The sequence below is a fragment of the Rissa tridactyla genome, chromosome 1 (assembly GCF_028500815.1).
Source record: "Rissa tridactyla isolate bRisTri1 chromosome 1, bRisTri1.patW.cur.20221130, whole genome shotgun sequence".
NCBI classification, from domain to species: domain Eukaryota; kingdom Metazoa; phylum Chordata; class Aves; order Charadriiformes; family Laridae; genus Rissa; species Rissa tridactyla.
This window is the reverse complement of record NC_071466.1, coordinates 73,749,926-73,770,040: the sequence shown is the minus strand read 5'-3', so window position 1 is coordinate 73,770,040 and position 20,115 is coordinate 73,749,926. Positions and strand designations below refer to the sequence as shown.

The 20,115-nt window shown below is 43.1% G+C and overlaps 1 protein-coding gene across 1 annotated transcript in view; it reads right to left on the bottom strand.

Moving 5' to 3' along the window:
* Positions 1-20,115, bottom strand: part of AFF3 (ALF transcription elongation factor 3) — a 327,221-nt gene that overhangs the window by 30,018 nt on the left and 277,088 nt on the right. Inside the window, exons 10-12 of the mRNA XM_054190585.1 lie at positions 14,559-14,724; positions 6,262-7,314; positions 3,570-3,694 (exon numbers count right to left, since the gene is read on the bottom strand). Coding sequence (XP_054046560.1) covers positions 3,570-3,694; positions 6,262-7,314; positions 14,559-14,724 — 1,344 coding nt within the window. The remainder of the gene's footprint in view (positions 1-3,569; positions 3,695-6,261; positions 7,315-14,558; positions 14,725-20,115) is intronic.

The window sequence follows — 20,115 nt, the reverse complement described above, 5'->3', positions numbered from 1 at the left end:
AGCTTACAGTATTGGGACCAAGAGTTCATTTACAAATTTGTATCATGTTTCTCCTCTTTTCCTTCAAGGCAAATTGTAATTCTGGAGTTAATACAAAGTCTGTATCACAGTACTTGAAAAAAAATACAGAGATAAATGGCCACTTGCTCACCATTTCTTAAGGGATAGCTGGAGACGGAGATTAGGCTCTGAAGTGTAAGTTCAGGTTATGGAGCCCTATTTCACCATTACAGGTGACAATTTATAAGCCATGGCAATAAAACCATATGTGAACTAAAACAGGAAATGTGTTTAAAGATGACTGGCTTATCTTTGTGCTCGATGCCCAGCCTTTGGTAGCACTGTTTATCCTAATCTAACACAGATTTTGAAGACAAAGAAAGATAGGCTGGTAGTGCAGATAAAAGGAAACATATGCAAACAGTAGATGCAGAGAAATGTGAGCTGCTCCGTCTTCTAAAGAAGAAAGCTATAACACACACAGTATTTTCAGCTTTCATTTATTTGGGAGAAGCTTTGGATGAGGAGAAGTCAGGCAGACTGTAAAAATATGCCCAGAAATAAACTTCAAATGCACTAATTTGAAGAAAATATTTAGCTGATAATCTTAAAGCAACACACACAAAATAAAAGGTTTTTTTTAAGGAGACAGTCTGCATTAAGTCTAAAACTGTGATTAAGGTCAGACAGACTATTTTAACACAATACCTTTCCCTGTCACATTCCCCTTTATTCAGCCTATTACTTTTTATGGACAATTCTCACTTCTTTATAGTTACTGTATTAGACAGTATACACTTAATGGAATCACAAAAAAGAATATGGTACAAACTATACTTTATTTCTGCACATAATTTCAAGGAACAGAGCTAATTAAATGTGCTCTTATCATACATTCCTCCATTTATCTGGCAAGTCTTTAAAAAACTAGCTGTGAAAGAAGCCATGAATCACAATTCAGAACCTTTCCTGTTTCCCACAGTGTAGTACCTTTAAAACACAACGTCAACTGTTTTCCTTTAATGACCAATGCTGTTTACAAAAGCAAGAATCAGAGTGTGTAAGATGGACAACTGTGCCCTTCTTCTCCCCCTAAGAAAAATAAGACCTTTAGCACTATTTTGAATGTGCAGGCTGATGCTGTCATTCCCTTTCCTATTTTCAAACATAAATCCGTGCCTTGGCTAGCCATATTTATACATCATTGTCAAAGTGCGGGCCTAAAGCATCCAAGAGAAGCCATAGCTCTTCCGAAGTGTACCCAAGCCTCAAAAGCTTGGGCTAGAGCTTGTGAGAAGTAGCTGCAATTTCCACTTGTGCTGCAGACCTTATACGTTGCCTTTGGCCCATTGCATAGGGCCCACCTAAACGTATTGTGAGCAGTTAAACTGCAGCAGCACCACCATCTTATACTGAGAAGCCATGCAGAACAATTTGCAGTGAGCCATCATCTGCTGGGACTGGGCAGACTGTCCCAGCAAGGACAGCGAGGTGAGGGTCAGTCTCTTTTCCCAAGTAATAGGCGATAGGACAAGAGGAAATGGACCTGAGTTGCGCCAGGGGAGGTTTAGGATGGATATTAGGAAAAATTTCTTCACTGAAAGGGTTATCAAGCATTGGAACAGGCTGCCCAGGGAAGTGGTTGAGGCACCATCCCTGGAGGTATTTAAAAGACAGGTAGATGTAGTGCTGAGAGACATGGTTTAGTAGTAACTTGGCAGTGCTACGTTAATGGTTGGACTCGATGATCTTAAAGGTCTCTTCCAACCGTAACGATTCTATGATTCTATGACTGTGCCATCTGACATAGGTGTAAGATATTTGGGATATCTCTGCCTGACACGCCAGCCCTTCTTGTCAAACAGGGCCTTGTTTAGTCTGCACCTCAGATTGTAATTACACAGTAGAAAATGCTCATGTCTGAAGGTGTCTTTCCTCCTGTCTTTGCTACCGGCCCTCAGTTGTGCTGACAAAACTGTCTGTGTGGCTCTCCTGGGAGCTGAATACTAACAACCCGGAAAAAAAAAAAAAAAAAAAAAAAAAAAGAAGAAAAGAGTTCTGGTTTCAGACAAATTTCTTCAGTGAACTTGCAGGAGACCCTCACAGGTAGCTATGGTGGCAAAACTGGAGGAGGGATCTGCCAGCACGAGCAGCCGCCCGTTGCAAGAGGGACAGGAGGTCCTGAGACCTGCACTGCTGGTTTAGCTACAGCCTCAGTAGCCCATCCTCAACTGTGGGAATATTAACATTTGGTGTCATGCCCTACAGTAGCATAAAACACAGAAACATCTTGGAAGCAGAGCAGACCGAGGAAGAATTAGGAGGCAAATATACATTTAAGACTTTCTTCTTTGTTTCTTTAACGTACAGTTGCTACCAGGAGTACAGAATATAATGTCAAGCAAAACACAAATTATTGTCCTGCTTCCAGGAAGCACAGAATTAACCCCATGACATAGCAAGCTGTGACAGCCATGCTATTCTCTGAAAATGAATGCGACGTAAAACATATGACACTGCGGTAACAGGAATGGCATGCCTGCATGCAATCACCCACAGTAAAACAAACTGTTCTGTGTATTGTTTTCACTTTATGAAACATATGTGACATGTCAGGACAAAAAAATTGAATGCACATTTTTCAATAAGCACTATATATATTAGTTTTCTCCATGATTTTTTTTGGTATTAATGACAAGAATTGCTCAAACTCATCAGCGATGCGTACAACAGAAAAGCCTAATACAATTAATACAAATATTCTCTAATTTTAGCAGTTTCACCCCATGAGATACCCTGATGCTACCAGAAAATGATTTTTTTTAAAAAAATACTGATTACCAGCATGTACTAAGCAGCATGCAGCTGAACTCTGAAAAGATGCATTCCTAAGTTTGACTATTGGAAGTCTCCAGAGATGCTCAGTATGATTGATCCAACATTGCTAAACCATGCCAAATAGCAAATGCAAAATATTCAGAATTTGTTTCATGCCCTGCATCCTATGAAAATGTCATTGTTTTTAAAGTCAGAGTTCCTTGTCCTAAAATACTGAGCAATTACACAGAATAGTTTGCTTGTAAAATCAAAAATATTGGATCTCAAATATATTCTGGAACTGAGTATTGCAGGCATTGTTTTGAATATTTTTCTCAATCTTTTCCATAGAGCTTACAGGTAATTGTATTTATACAGTCAAACTTGCGGTTTGAAACTCGTAACACTGTAAGGCTATAACACGGTTGCCTATGTGAACTGGTACCTACAACACAGTGTCTGGCAATACGTCTCGGACAATCGCATCGCTCTACCTAGAATTACCGATTCCATGAATCTCACACTCGCACTCACAACTTCTTTGTGCAATAGGACAAAAATGCAAGTATATAAATGTGTCAGGAGCAGATAACTTGTTCATTAAACCAGAAGTAAGGGGAATGCAGTGGGAAATTTTTCAACATAAAATGTGGTAATTAAAAAATAAATCCTATTAAAGGAAAAAATAACACATGGCATTAAACTGCAACTAGTTGTACGACGCAGTGGTCAAAAAGAAGGAAAATGCTTACCTATTTTCATTCATATTGCAGTGATTTGCTGTTGTGATGCTGTGGGCAGAGGCAGCTAATCGTGAAGAACTCTCTCGCTCTAAGTGAGTCTTCTTGATGTCTCTGCACTCTTCCTCATTCTCACACTGAATGAAGAGAAAAATAATAATCTTGTAGGTTTGGGATTTACTAAAGATCCAAAAGTATTTCAAAAAGTCAGGGGCTGGTATTTTCTGGCATAGTGGTATTAATGAAGACACTTTCTTTGAGTATATAGCTAGCACGGATCAGAGACGATTGGTCCATGTCTTAAAAAAATAAAATCTTAAGAGGCAGTGTTCAAACAAAGGAGTAGGATAAAAAACTCGAATTGTTTCCACTGCTTCCTCGCTTGCCCCTTGGAATATTTTTTCTTTATATTGCCCTCTTTGCCCATCTCGTTGTGCACTTTTCTCTTGCCTACTCTTTAACCTCATACCTCCTTTGTCTCTCCCTCTCTTTTCTTGCCATCAGTGACTATGCCTATACCAGCAAATACAACAGATCAGCAACTGGTCCTGAGACCAACCAGCATGGCACAGCTTGCGTCCATGCACTCATCTCGCTCCTCCTGCAAACCAGGGTATGCCACATTCAGATTGCCTTTTCAGAATGGATCTTACTCCAGTCCCAAGCGAGGGCCAGCCACTGGCTGGAAGAACAGAAGTTGACCCAGGCCAAAACCACATTAGCAAGCATGTTAACAGTTAAACAAAGCTGGTGACTGTGCCACTGCTTGGGACTGCACCCTGGCCCTATCTGGCCTGGTCAATGTTTCCTGCCACTATTTAATTTTTTATTATGTTCCTTAGGTTCTGTCATCGGCTCCCAAAGGCTTTGCTTTCCCGGTCGCCTGCAAAGTCCACAGTCTTTTCCACTTCTAAAAGTTCTCCAGCTTCCAGTGCTGGCTGAGTTTTACTTATGATCTGTTGATTCTACTCTATTTATTGCCTTGCTGCATGGCAACAACATTTTCTGTGTTACCCAGTGCCAGTGTGGGTGCTGGTACAGGGTTAACACCGTAGCTTACACTCCACAGGAGTGAAGATCTTCTCGCATCTCAGTGCCTAACCATCCTCCTCTGTCTCTACTTCGCCTGTGCTCTTGAGATCATGACAGAGGTGGAGGTGATAAGGGGCTCTTTCTAATTTTGCAGTTATGCCTGATAATCCATTCTTATTAGTCTTATCCATAAAGTATTTTGGGAAGAGGGACCACATGCTCTGAGTTTGCATAGCAGCTGTCCTTATTCCCACTGAGGGCCTTATTCCAGGCTGAGGGGCAGTTTGGTACTCCATGAATGCCTTGTATTTATTACATCACTAAAACCACAACTGACAGCAGTGCTTTAAGACAGAAGAGCAAAAGATAATATGTGCCACAGAAAGTCAAATTAAGCATTTCTAGAATGACTGCATTTATTTTGCTCTTCTGTAGTGTCCTGTTTCCTTCTGGGTGTACAGCTTGGCACTATCACACTAGCATCTCCTATGGCCTAAACCATAAATATTTAGTTTCTGCCACTCTTTCTTGACCTGTTTCCCATCATTTTGTACTGTGCAATTACTTCTATGCTACTTTCTAAAGAAAATGCAGACAAACACATCTTAAAGCTTATCAGGGCTCTCTGTTATGGCTCTATCAGTGGTCAGAGCTGGGTTGCCACCTTTCAGATACTAAAAAAAGAACCAAAAATTGAAAAAAGATAAAAAAGGAAGAGACTGCTTTAGATAAATGATCCTCAAAAATGTACAGATCAATCTGTACATGTACAGTAGCTCAGAGGGTGACAGATGACTGCACAGTAAAACTGTCCAGAAATTGGGCAGATGGCAATTCCAGTTCAGAGTGACTTTCGGGGTCAGAGCAGTACAAACGGACCAGAAAGCCTTCTTGGTGGACAGCTGTGGCCATGGGGTGGACGGAGCTTTCTCCTCGGCACCACCAGCGGCTCAGAAAGTTTGTGGGAGAGGCAGGGCGGAGGGGTGGATGTGACCAGAGCGATGTGTCCACCTGTCTGCTGTGATGGTGCTGCCAGGGAGGGGGCAGCTAATGGACTACACTCCCACTTCTACACCTGCCGGAGAGTCTGGGGGTAAAAGGGGGCCACTGGGGTGCAAGGGAAGCAGGTTGCAGAGCCAGGCAGGTCACAAGGTCTCTGCAAGCACATCCCCCACGAAACCAGGACTGCCTGCCAGCACTGAAGGGATTGCCTCTAGTTGACAATCTGAGGGTAAAAAAGATGCTACGTCTCCCTTTTCCACACATGCAGTGACACCATGCAGACCATGACAAGATAGCCAATAGTTGTCCCTTTGCGGACCTAAGCAACACCTCCAAATGCTCAGGTTTTGGGAGAAGCTTTAGGAGAGAAAACTATCCTACTAAAAAGTCAGTGCCTTTGCTAAGGCATGGAAAGCCGCGTGCCAGCAGTGAACACCACCTCCAAGGGGCTGTGATCCCTCGCGGACAGGAGTTTCATCACCTCCTGGGATGACATCTACCCTGGGGCTCGGCTGGTTCCTATGCGGCGAGCGGGGACAAATCCCAGCTCTGAAGTGCCAGCCCAGAGAAGACACCGCCATCAAGCAGTGGATGCGGGCACAAGCAATGCTTGCCTCCCACTTGTCGGAGGCCTCCCCTACCCGCCCCCATCGGTCCCCTTGAAGCTCACCTTGCGTTTCCTTCTAGATTTCGGTAAACCTTTCTCTGCGGGGGGGTCAGCACTACTACCCTGCGGGAGGCTGGCCGCCTGGCTTGCTCCGGCGCTCATGGCCAGCGGCTCTTCGGGCAAACGCTCTGGAATCCTGGACAAAAGAGCCAAGTCAATGTTGACCCACAGCGACTTTACCTCATCACTGTCTTTCAGAGGAGACAGGAGCTCATTCCTACCGAAAGGAACCAGGGTGTAAAACTGTTCCTCCAGCTCCTTTGCTATTTCACTACTAGTCCTGGCATTAATGGAGCCAAAGGCACTGCAGCCGCCGTGGGGTTTGCTGGCGGCGCCGGTCCCCGCGTCCTTGGCCCGCGGCTCGGCCCCAGCTGTGAGCGGCGCCTTGGGCAGTGGGCGCTCCTCCCGCTCTGACTCAGAGCCCGAGTCGGAGGACGATGACGAGGACGAAGACTCGGTCTCAATGAACTCCTTGGATTTGGGCGCCGTTTTGCTCGGTCCCCGGGCCCGACGCTTCTCGCCTGCCGCGGCCGAGCGGGGCTCCCCTCGGCGATGCCCTGCTCTGCAGCCACCGCCACTGCTGCCACTGCCGGGCCGGGCCCTCGGCGCCTCTCCAGCAGTGCTTTCCAGAAAGCTGTGGCTCGAAGGAGGCTCCTCCACCCCGGGGCAGTGGGGGCCGTCCCCGGCAGAGGTCCTCTCAGCCCGCCGCGGTGCCTTCTTCCCCGCCGCCCGCCTCGGAGGCCCGCCGTCAGCTGCAGGGGGTGACTTTTGCCGGCCGCCTTTGCTGCCCGGGGCTTTGTTGGCGGTCCTGGGCCGCGGTCCGTCCCCAATGGCGGCGGTGACGGTGGTGGTGGCACGGCCCTCCCCGCTGCGGTGCTCAACTGGGCCGGTGGCCGGGGTCTTCTCGCTCTCCTGCCGCTCCGCCTTCACGCGTCCGTAGTAGGGATGGGCCTCCAGCGCCGTGCCGTCATGGTGGGTCAGGATGGGTGCTTTGTGCGGGGTGACTTTATTCAGCCACTTGTCCAGCTGCCACTTGTTAGATGAGGGTGGCTCAGGCTGAAAGGGAAACAGATAGCAACGAGGTTAGAGCCAAAACCCTGCTGCCCTTACCCTGACGCTCCCTCAGGGACACCAAAACGCCAGGTCCCTCATGGTACTGCTGAGATTTTCCTCTGGTCAAGGAGCCACCCCTAAGCCATGGCAACTGCCTGGCCCTGGTCACCAGCCTGGGGTGCTGCCATGGTGGCACAGGGGGCTGGATGCGGTATTCCCAAAGGCAGGAGCATTGGAAGGAGGTCCCATGCCCAGCAGAGGTGTGTTAATCCTGGAGGTTCAGGCTCTTCCCTGCTGAAGCCAAGCTACAGATGGTCTAACCCTGTGCGGTGGGACGGGAGACGTGGGGCATGCCGCGCAAGTGGGGATATTTTTGATTTCTGAATGAGGTTGGGAAAGAGGACGGCTTCAGTGATTCATCATTTCTAAGGATGATTCACACAGTGCTACTGGCACCGGCTTTACTGGGAAACGCTCCCAAGTTTTCAAATAGAAGAAAATATAATGGCGATAGGAAGGGAGGAAAACAAGGCAGGGGTACGGCTGCGGCTAAGGCAGGATAGCTAGTAGGAAACCTAGGGATATGTATTTTGTGTCCTGTGCCATTGCAACAAATACAAATAGCATTTAAAAAGCATGCAGAGAGGCATGTAGTGGGGAGCTGGAGGGCTAACCAGGAGGTTCATGTAATCTGTCTGCTATTGACGTTATAATCCTGTGAGATCCCACAAACATTTGTTTTGTGGTGGTATTGTCAAGTGCTCATTTTGTGAGTATTGTGCCGCTGTTAGTTTTTCTCTTAGTTCCTGTCACAACATGATCAAGTTATAAGACAGCATCTAAAACATAATGGTGTTTGGACAGTGAAGAAGTGGGATAATTATGATTTCAAATGTAACCACAGCTCAGACAATGTTATTTCAGAACAATGTGCAAGCGTTTCCTAGTGCTTCTTGCTATCGGTAATTTGAGTGTAATAAAATGAAGAGGAAAGGCAAAAAACCCCCAAGAAATAAATGACGGGGTAGATGGCCAGCCATAATCCAACCCTGCAGAAGCCAATGTGAAAAGTCCCTTAATTTCCTTAACTGGAACCAAAATCTGATCCACTAGGTACTGCATATGAATAACCAAAAAGTGTGTCATGAGTCTAACATGAAAACCATCAATGCTCTGGAAGAAAGTTTGCTCAAGAAAGAATATCCACAGTCTCTAACTTAAAAGAGTCTCTTACTTAACTCCTTATTTAAAGTAGGTGCCTGAGGGTGACACAGGTTTCCTGCATAGCCAAGGGCGTTTCCAGAATCACCCACTGAGGGTTGTATTCACTCTACATGGAGCAAAGGCTCCTAAAATAAGCAAAAAAGTTAGGCATCGGAATTCATATGATACAAATATTCCTTCTTGCAAAAGCATCTAATTTACTCATCATCGAGTTAGCCAATACCTGTGGGAAGTTTGCTGGATTTCCTTAAGTTTATTTTTTCTTAAGCATACTCCCTAATATCTTACATGAGGAATTTCTTTCCTGAGCTGTAAATCTTGAAAATGGATGGGCAGTATTTCTCTTGGATGAAGATATATTTTTACAACTCTTAACTCTTTATCGAAAATAAACAGCATTTTTTTGATTGCTGCTGAAAATACAGATAAATATGTTTGGTGTCATTCATTGTGCACCGAATTTACTAGATATATAGTAAAAGGTTGACTATACATGGAAGTTTTTCCACTGTTCAGGTGTATTTATAAGAAGGACATACATCAGAAGCACGTGGGAAAAAAATATACCTCTGCCCATAAGTATAGGTCAGCTTGGAAGTTCAAAAAAACTTCTAGCTTTTCCATTACATCCCATTCTGTCTCTTTATGTACCTTGTAATTCTTGAAAACAGCGGTTCACAAAATATGGATTTCAAGGGATCACAGTAAACCAGCAGAAAACAGTGATTAACTGCTACAGTGTCATAACTTGGCAACGTGGTACTTTCCTACAGTGATATGTCTGCTATTAAGGCAGAATAACTACAGTCCCACCAACCAATAACCAAATATGAAGTCTAATAAAATGGTCAGCAATATTGTCAGCTTTACTAATTTTGTCAGGAGTTTCAGGATGCTCGTTATTTTTTCTTAAAGCCTCAGCTTTCAGAATCATGGGCTTAGATGCACATCTGGGGATTATTTAAATAAAAATTCAAATCCTTGTGGCTGCTGAAAAACCCTGAAGAAGTGGCTGCTAAGAAAACCTTTTAAGATGCATCTGCTAAAAGTAAAAAGCCTGCAGCCCATAAGGTGAATTAAAAGAATCCAAATTTTAAAAAATCAGAATTTAAAAACGTTTCTCACAATTTTTGGGGCTCAATACAGTTTTGGAATATTTGAGATTTGGTGTATATGAGTGATGCCAATTCACTTTTGGAAGTAATTTATTCAATTGATTGCTCTAACTAAAAATTACTGTACTTTGAAATCATTTAAAAACCCAAGGTACCTTGCAAGACAACAAAATCACCACAGCCAAGAAAGAAGAGCAGGCCTAGTAATAAGGAGGAGGACTGGGAAAATTCACTTGAAAGTTTTCGCCCATCCACTTTGCATACCTAAATGCAATTATTTGTGGGAGGAAAAGAACATCCCTAATTTCTCCATCCACACCACCCCCTGAGCAGGTCACATACCATTCTATTGAAGAAAAGTTGGTTTGCTCCAAGTGGGACATTTTCACCAGCTTGAAAGGAGGGAAATATATATGAACATAAATCCAGACTGATGGTCTCCATCCTGTAGTTTTTTGTATCTATCTTGGAAAGGCCTTGAAGAGAACTGGGCAGTTTTCAATTGGAGTAAAGCTGGTGGTGCCCCTGTGGGCAATAGCAAGAGGAATAACAGTCGTCTGGTGAAGCTAACTTGGAATGAAATATGGGTTTGGCATGAAAGCCCAAACCAGGAATCTTCACCAGACAAAGATAGTTCCAGGGACCAACGCACCACAGATGTACACATGTTCCAGGCTTCATCAAGAAACGGAAGGATGCGATACGCTTCCTTAAAAATTGTGGGTGGCTTCATCTGTACAACATAGACACCTATATCTGAGTTACTTAACAAGTTCCTTCTTCAGTCAGTGGACTACTCTTCTAGGGTGTGAAACGTTCCCTCTTGAAATAGATATCTGAAATAGGCCAGATGAGCTGGGCCCTAAAAACGTCTATTCCTCTCCTCCGACTGTAAAGGGGAGGCTGAGGTGATGAGCAGATGTAGGTATCTATAGTACAAGCATCCAAATTTAGGTGGGATGACTCCCACACAGCACATCTATATATCTCAGATTTCTTCAAGGCTACGAGTGTGACCAGAGTGCATGCATCCAGAGTGCAACCACAAGCGGCATGCAGCCAAAAGAAACCTTTGCCAAAACATTACCCAGAAACACTTTCTGGGGCGAAGGGCTGTTAAACAATGGAAGTGTAATGGGATCACTCTACTCTTGTTATTAAAAAAAGGGACCGAAGGTGCAGCTGATACTATGGTAAACTTGAAGCACGACACCACTTTCATTGAGAGATTAGATAGTCTATAAAACGTGCATGTACTTAGCCAACTGTGGGGTAGGACTGAGCTATCAGTCATCCCTGCAGTATACACAGCCTATTGTAAATCCACATACTAATTTACCCTTATGATAACTCACTTGTGCTGCCCTGCTATCGAAGATTTCATTCAGGGCAATCCCCATACAAATGTGGTGCCTTTTCATTGTATTTAAGGCATAGATGATGATGATGATGACGATTATTATGATTATTACTACTACTACTTTATTGCTACTATTAGCACTGCTAATAGCGCTTTATCAAATCAGAACTGGAGATTCCCGTGTGTATATGTGAATCATTGAAAAAGAGGAAAAAACTTTAATGGTGGCACACTAGTCCCAACAGCGGAGGCTGTAAAGGACATTGCATCTGGTGTGTGGGGCTGGCGGGGCCCAGGACAGAACACCTTTCTTCTGGCCTGCTTACTGTTGACTAGCCACTGATGCTTTGTCCCATGCGATGGCTTCTCCGCTTCCTTCCTGCCCATTCTTTCCTCTAGTCCTCCCTGCACAGTGGGAATTCCCAGTTGTCTAACCAGATTCAGCCTTATTAAAGGTCTGCAGGATAATTCGATGGAACAAAGAACAAACCAACCAAATTCTTTGTGAAATGTAGCTCTTTCTATGGACTTGACACCCAAGGTTTTTTTCTACCATCTGAAATAATTGCAAGGACAAGATGTCATTGTTTTCGAGTCCTCATTTATGACGTTAATTAAGGTCATGCAAAGAATTCATGACTTCAGCAAAGAACCAGGAGATAGAAGCCTCAGTCCCTTGTTCATAATTTCAGGTTTGGCAGTCCACAAAACTGTAACTACTCGCATTAAAGTCTGAGGCACCTTAATTTGTCCACCTCACTGAAATCAGTCTGAATGTTGTCTCCTGTTCTAGCTCAGCCATTTTTCTTAGTTTACTGCAGACATAAAGTGTAGACAGCTGAGCTAGTCACTACAGGCTCTAAACAGTCAATGGAAAGAAACAGGCACTTTTAGGGTGCAATTCATCTAATCTATTTTATATGTATGCTTTACTATGAGCTGCTTTTACACTCTTAAGAAACTGTATTTAGACACCTGAGAACAACACAAAGATTTCAAAATGAAATGAGGAAAAAAATACAGAAGAAATGAAACAGCAATTGAATTTCTATATAATCTCAAATGCAGAAGGCACACTGTCCTAGAAATAAAAATCTTTGAGTATATGCATATAGTATTTCAGATTATCGAAAAAAAAAATAAATGAAGGCTTCATAATGGTCTGCAGTTTTCCACATTAAGTTACTCCCAACCCGGAAATATGGATATCCTGCTGAGCATTGTGCTGGAGTACTCAAATTCATTGTACCTGAATTTATCAGTTTATGCTAAAGCAAAAGCAGAGATTTATTTGCTTCTTTTATTTTATCCAATAGATGAAATTTATTTTAAGACTAGGACTGGAATTGAGTTCACTACTTAAATTTAGGTGTACAGGTTCTCCCTTTAAAGAGCTTCCAATAAGCTGTCTCTCTCCATTTACTGGGTAAAGAACATGGCATATACTTTAGAAAAATGGCTTCACTGGGTGCATAAATGTAAGTTAAAGTATTAATACAAAGCAGACCGGACTTCCAGTCAGAGACATCATATAGACATGTTTTGAACTGGTGCCATCAGTCATACAGTGGGGCAGGGAAAGCACAGGTAACCTGCTTCCCTGGGACACCCTGTCCCTATCCATGTGTGGCCTCTCCCATATCCCATCAAGGCATGACCTATGAAAACCACTGCAGCCATCACGTTTTTTAAGTCATTTACATTTTTGTATAAGCATGTCTCATACAGCATGTCCTAGAAGGCAAACCACACAAATATAATGCAAAGAGACAAGCAATCTGTTGGAGCGGTACAGCTGCTTCATGACAATGATCACTGATCACTCAGGCTCTGTACAAAAGGAGCTCCACAGATCTCAAGAGGATATATATAAAATGCTTAAGAGGAGGGACATCCTCCATGTTTCCCTGAGTCTCAGCCCCTTGCTTGGCTTCATGAAATCCATGACCTGCCTCAGTTAATTAACTTCCTGCATTCCCTGAGGAATCGCTGCTCTCAGGTCCAAGCAGCATGGGTTATCTGCCTGGATAGTAGATATTCCCCCCTTCCTGGGTACTATGCTTCTCCTCATAGTTCCTTCCCCACAACAATGGTTCCTTCTCTCTCTTAATCCCTTTTCTTCCACCTTCTAAGATCCCGCAGGGAGAGGAGAGACCGAACGTGAGATCTCAGCACTAATTTCAGCGGGGAACTAGGCAGAGAAAGAACAAGGTCTTAACGGGTCAGATGAGAGAGCTTGGAATGGGAAATAAGACACGGGGTAGTGCAGTGAGGGCAACAGGGAAAGAGAGACTGGAAGAGACTGGTAGGAAGAGAATAGAGATGAAAGGAAAGAGATCCAGAGAGAGAGATTTAGGGGAGGGCCAAAGTGAGAGGAAAATTAACTGGAAATGGATCTGAAAGTACTGTGAAGGAAAGACAGAAAGGAAGAGAAGTGTTAAATAAGGAACAAAAGTGACAGAACCTGAGAAAAATATATTAAGGATGTTTCTGCGAGTGCTGCATTTTGCCTGATAGAAAACATGGCCCCAAATAACTGAGCAAAAGATGAGGAAAGTCTTGCTTCAGTATAATTTTTCAGGGTGAGAGAATAGGTGAGGCATAGTTTTTGGGGGGAGGAGTCTGATGATTGGATGCTTTATGTCGAGTAGGAAAATACACTGACTGTATTTCATGTGTATTTACAATCTTGCCACTAGATTTTTGAATATTTTTACATACATTAATGTGTGTGATGTGGCTGTGGAGTTCGTGGTTTTATACTAAAGCTGTGTATTGACCAAAACATGTAAAAACGTCAATCCTGGTAGAAAAGCAGAGCAGAGAAAGCAGCCTTGTCGTGTCGAGCACTCTGCAGAGGTGAAAGCAGAAGGTAGCATAGCACTGGCAGCTTCATTGTAATTTGGCTAGGGCTTGTCTACATGGGGAAATTTTCAGTACTAGCTTTCCAGATGACAAGCTTGGGCTTAACGTTTTTCACCATGAGTAATTCAGTTTAGTCCACTTTGGAGGTGGATTAAAAGAAATCACACAAAGGCAGCAGTAGCAGACACTAATTCACTTAGAGAGTGAGGTGAGGGAAGTGTGTGAGTGAGAAACAACTGTTTTGCTTAAAAATCCACCCTCAAACTGATTTTATAATAGCTCCCCTGTGTAGAGAAGCCTTTAGTTCCCTTGCAGTGCTGGGAGCCCACATTAGGACTTACATGCTAAGCAAGCCATTGCTATGGAGGCAGTCTCACATAAAACTTCAAGCAAGCTGTGAGCCTTGCAAGGCGCTCCACTCATCTCCAATTTGAGGAAAATGTCACAGGGTTATTTCTTTCTTCATTCTTGTTTCAAATGCTTTAATCTGCCCCAGGATCCCCTGCCACTTGCGTTTCACGGCATGCCAAGAGGAGGATCCCTGGGCCCTTCTCTTCCTTTTTTTTTTTTTTTTTTTTTGTGCATCTCCCCACAGCCTCCTTGTGTTGGCTTGGCTGGAAAAAGGTCTGAGTGGGTGTAATAACGGATTGCTGCCCTAAACCATAAAGAGCAGAAGCCCTTACCTCTGGGCTGGAGTAATGTGAGGGTTTGCTGCCGTCACTCTCGCTGGAGCTGCTCTCGCTCTCTGAGTCAGACTCTGAGCTGGTCTCTGATTCACTGGAGCTGCTGCTGCTCGACCCCTTGCTGGAGAGTCCCGAGGCTCGGGTGTTGGACTGTGGCACCACCAGGCTGCCAGCCCCACGGATAGCCCAGTGGAGAGAGGGGAGGGAAGAGAAGAAAACAAGAACATAAAAAACCCCCACATTTGAAAACCATGGTGTTTTAGGGAGCATACCTATCTGAATGCCCATGAGCTTGTCTCTGCCGCTAATGAATGGTGAAGTGAATTCAACATTACATTATTATAACCGGGAGGAAAATATGGGGTTACCCTCATATCCATTTAAATCCATAGCCTTTCCCATCTCTTCTTGATCTGAGGGAGGGTCAGGTTTTCATTTCAGCTTGTCTCTTTTCTCATTCAACAGGCATTTTAGGGTATATTAAAATATCGAACGCTAAAAAACAGAGTATAAAAAGCAGTCTTACACAGTCTAATGAATGCTCTGCACAAAGGTGAAAGCAGGAGACGAAAAAGGTGAACAGTTAAGAAACAGAGTTGAACTCCACACATGCTACCAGTCATTTATAAGTAGTAATAGCAATAGCGATAATAATAACAATAATAATACATCCTCGCTGGAGCTTCCAACCCCCATCTTTTGTTCTGCACACTTCTTCACCTACCCGTAAATGATGTGGTTACCTGTATATACCATCTCGATATTGACAACTGCAAGATCTAAGACTCTGATCCTACAAAAACTTGAAGAGCTCAGGCTTGTGTTTTTGCATGTCAGCAGTGCAGTGCTGTCAGCAGAGCTACTTGCCTTCTTAAAAGTTATGTTGGCATGCGAGTGTTTGTATTACCAGGCCTGACAGCAGAAGAAATGTATACTTTCCTGAAACAGTTGACCATGCATATTAAAAATATCACAGTCATAAAGACTCGAGTGTGAAATGTCCTATTAAGTCATCCAGCTTATTCCCCAGGCGATGGAAGATTGTTCCCCATAGCAGGGTGCATTTTCTAGTGAGTTGTCCAATTTGATTTTAAATGAGTTGAATGCAGCTTTTACTTTTACCCCTGGGAAACTTCTCTGCAAACTAACCCAAATTCCACTGTCAGAAATTTCTCCCTACATTCAACCTGAAGTTGCCCTTTTTGAATTTATTGTTGTTACTTATTATTTCATCCTATTACTAATAGTTACTATGATAAATTATCCTCCTCCCTTTTTGCTTTCACATATTTGAAGGCTGTTTTCCTGCCCTACTTCAGTCATCTTTCAGACAAGGCCTTACACATTTACTTCTTCTGATCTTTCTTCATAAGTCATTATCTCCAGGGATATGGGATCATTTTTATGGCTCTTTTCTGAACTCATTCCAATTTGTCTATATCTCTCTGATAACAGGATGCCCAAAACAGAGTGCAGCATTATAGATGGGTTCTCACTAGAGCCCTACAATGAAGGGCTATTACCTTCCTGCTCCTTGATGCGTTGCTTCTGTAAACATATACCCGAGCTGTGATGGAATATATAGTCCATTAACACTCCTACATCTCTTTCAACACTGCTTTCTCCAGAATTCCTCCACTGATAGCTACGTTTTATATTATTTCCTTCCAGAGAGATTAGCTTGCTTTTTTTCTTCACACCAGATCTCATTTTCTTCTGCACCACACATGCTTCTAGCTCCTTTTGATTTATTTCTCTGCCCTCAGAGGTGTCTGCAGCAACTTCTAATTTAGTATCAAATGCAAACTTAATTAAACGGTTATTCACTTCCTTTTCCAGATCATTAATGAGACTGTTAAATAAACCCCACATGAAACACACCAGTACCCTAATAACCATCTCTTCCCAACTCCGTTCACCGGTGTTTATCATTACCCTTGTTTATGCTCCATCAGTCCAATATTGTGGCTAATGCAATGTGATCTTGGAGGTGCATTCTGTGAGAAATATCTAATAATTAATTACAGTTCTGCTGTGTTGCACCTAATGAATTGTCTTTACCTGCTAATGGTGCATTTCATTCTGGAAAACTGGTACCTGACACGAGCCACATACGACAGGCAATTTCTGGGGCTTTGAAAAGAGGCCAGGCCACCAGAGATGCAGTTTCAACTCCATGATTCCCGATGGCCACACACTTCTTCGCCCCATCCCCGCCTCCCCTAACATATGCCAACCTTTCCCCACTGGACCACCTGTCTTGCACAAGCCGGTACTCCCACCACATTGCCTTTACTTAGAGATATACCCCTTGCCTTTCACTAGGAAGCTGCACAGATGTCCATGGCTTTCTTGCTCCAGGGAGTTTCTGGTTGCCTGGGGAATTGTGCCACTGTTGGAGAGCTTTCTGCACCCTTCAGGGCACAGCAGGGCAAGGCAGTGCAGAAAACCTCACCTGTGATCTCACCTTACTAATTAAAGCAAATGAAATAGGCAGGAAATGGAGGGGCTGACAGCCATTTATAATTTTGGCCTTTATTTCCATCCTTGTAACCATAAGGCGGCAGAGAGAGGCAACAGTAAAAGCTCATGCTCCGGCAGGACGGCTCGGCGCTACACGTGCGTTCGCAGAAGTGTCTGCCAGCTCTTGGGAGGCAAGAGGTCCATCATCATGTACGGGCACTAAATGTACCAATTACAATAAGCGACTTCAAAAACTCACCCTCTGCTATTTTTGCTGTTATTCGCGATGTCTCTTTGTGCAGCCAGGTAGGTGTGGCAAATACAAGATTTTCAGGCCACTATTTGTATAACAGCATTAAGGCACGGAGGTGCCTGAAACAGAAACAGCTTATATGCTTGTAAAAGGTTTCCTTCCCGGAGAAGGAAAATTGATGTTTTGTGCATTGCTTTGGGACAATGCAGTTTTCCACTTGTTCCCCAGTAAACTCTAGATAGAAGTTGCTCACTTATATTAACAGATTACTGCCAAACCCTTGCTAATAAAATAGTGAGAGCTATATAAAGGCCATTGTGGGAATGTTTTCTGGGTTTGGTTTTTTTTTTCTTCTTTTTTTTTCTTAAGGGAATATGAAAAGGTAACTGCCTTTTCTGACAGTGTAGCTTAGGGAATGCTTTTGACACTGTCCGACTCTGATGGATTTCCAGTCGTCTCCACAACAGCATTGTGACTGTTGCCTGAAAAGTTCTTCAACATCACAAAACATCTGCACATTTATGTCCTACCCCTAGTGACTGTGGTTTTAATTTTTAAACCATCATTTTTGTTTGGCATTGACTGAAGTATTCAGAATTGCTATATAGGGGATGAGGGAGAAAAAAAACCCACAGTAATATTTCTTTCCTGTTGTGACAGGAAATGTTTTTCTAGGCTGCTGAATAGAAATTGTTACTACAGCCATAGATATAAAATATAACTGTTGGACTCTTCACAAACATCTGGAAATCTATGTTTGCTGCTCTAATGGTAGCCAATATACTACAAAAATTTAACATTACAATATTTTCTCATTTATGCTGATACCATTGAAGTCTCCTGTCCCCCTTCTACCTTTTCCATTTTTAAATATAGCATATTCTTATAAGGTTACTCATTATATTACAGTGACCAGGGTGAAAACAGTTACACGTTTCTTCGTACGGTCTTATTAAAAAAACAACCATTATTTTAAATTGGTGACTTCCATTTTGGACTGTTCTTTCTAAAGAATGTAAGCAAGATCATGCAGTCAAAATAAATGACCGATTTACATTTTAATGACTGTGGCACATAACATTCATGCATATTTTGCTACTGGCTTATGCCCCAGAATTAATTTCTACATCATCGAAATTATATTTTTATTTTAAGCAATTATACGACAATTTGGGTAAGAACCACTTTTCTTTAAAGCTGTTTAACCCCAGCCAGCAACTAGGATCATGTGCAGTTCTCCCCCTTCCTCCAGACGGGCATGGAGAAGAGGGAGAAAAGGAGGGGAAAGGATAAAACGTGAGAGTTAAGATAAACGCAGTTTAATAGAACAACAGAAAAGGAAAATAACAATAACAATAATAATAATGACACAAGTCACTCTCACCATGCAGTGAATTGGTACCTTCCTGAGCAGTGATGGTGGATTTTCCCCCCGGCCAACCCCCATTTATATACTGAGCATGATGTCTATGGTATGGAATGCTCCATTGGCCATTCCATTGTTCTGTCTATGCTTCTTCTCACCTTCTATGGGAAGCTGAAAAGAGTCCTTGAAAAGTATAAACAACGCCTAGCAACAACTAAAACAATATGGATTATTGACATTCCTTTCACAGCAATCACTAGAACGAAAATTATCTCTTTCCCAGCTGAAACCAAGACAAAAGCCCTCAATCAGAACCTGCGTTATCTGACTTAAGAGAAAGCATAAATACCTTGTAAAATTGACAGAAGTTCAGTAATAAGATCACTTAATAACCAATACACATCTGAAGTTTCTGATCAGATACCTCTCATCATCCTGGCTACATGGGACTTGGGCACCTAAACACCGTACAAGTCTCCAACAACCCATTTTCCTGCACCGCCTAGTGGACAAGTCACCCTTCTCTGAAAAACTGCTAGATACCTTATAGCCTCATTTTTTTCTCAGATGTGCAGGTTCAGAAACAAAGTGATTTGGGGAGATTAATACTTCTTCCCTGCTCCAACTAATTTGTGATCCAAGTTGAGAGGTGGAGTCACCTCACTCCCTGGAGAAGCCTGAGAGGTTAGCTATTGGTGGGACCAGTTACTAGTTCCACCAGACTACATGGCCACTGTCAGCCTTTGAACAGCACCAAGGTGGTTCAAACACCTGTGGGGGAACGGGCAGACATTTTCTATTCCGTCAGTGGGGAGAGATTCCCAAATCAGATTGCCTCAATGGCCCTCTGGAGGCCTTTTGAGGTTAATCATGCTGGATCTGGGTCCTATCCATGCTTCATATTAAGCTGCTGCTTACAGCTGCACTGCTTTCCATGATAAGACATCATGGCATTCAGCGCTGGCCACAAGAAGTTCCCAGGCAGCTAAGCATATGCTGCATTGCAGGAATTCAGTCTCTATGTTTCAAAGACAGACAGCATGGATGTCTCATCAAGGTACAAGTAAAACAGATGCAGTTCTTAACCAAACTGCAAGTATTTGGTAACAATGTTAAAAGGATTCCAAAGAGAAAAATCCCTCCAGTAGTGAAGAATTTGTGACCCCAGTTCTTCACTGCGTTACAATCTGAAGGCACTTTATACCTACTTTACACAGGTATGAATAATTATCAAGAATGCATGGCAAGGGAGAGTCAGGCCTTGAAGAAAAGACTGTGCCAAGAAAACATATTAGAATGAGCCTCTGAAATACTCTTCCAGGCACAACAAAGGCTATGCAAATGCTCATGCTTCATATTTTGGAGTACAGTCAGTCTGTGTAATTTCACTTTTCAAGAATTGTATCCAAATCCTTCTTATCAAAGAGCTCAGTAACATGACCAGACACTATCTATCTGCTGTATTTGTTTTCGTG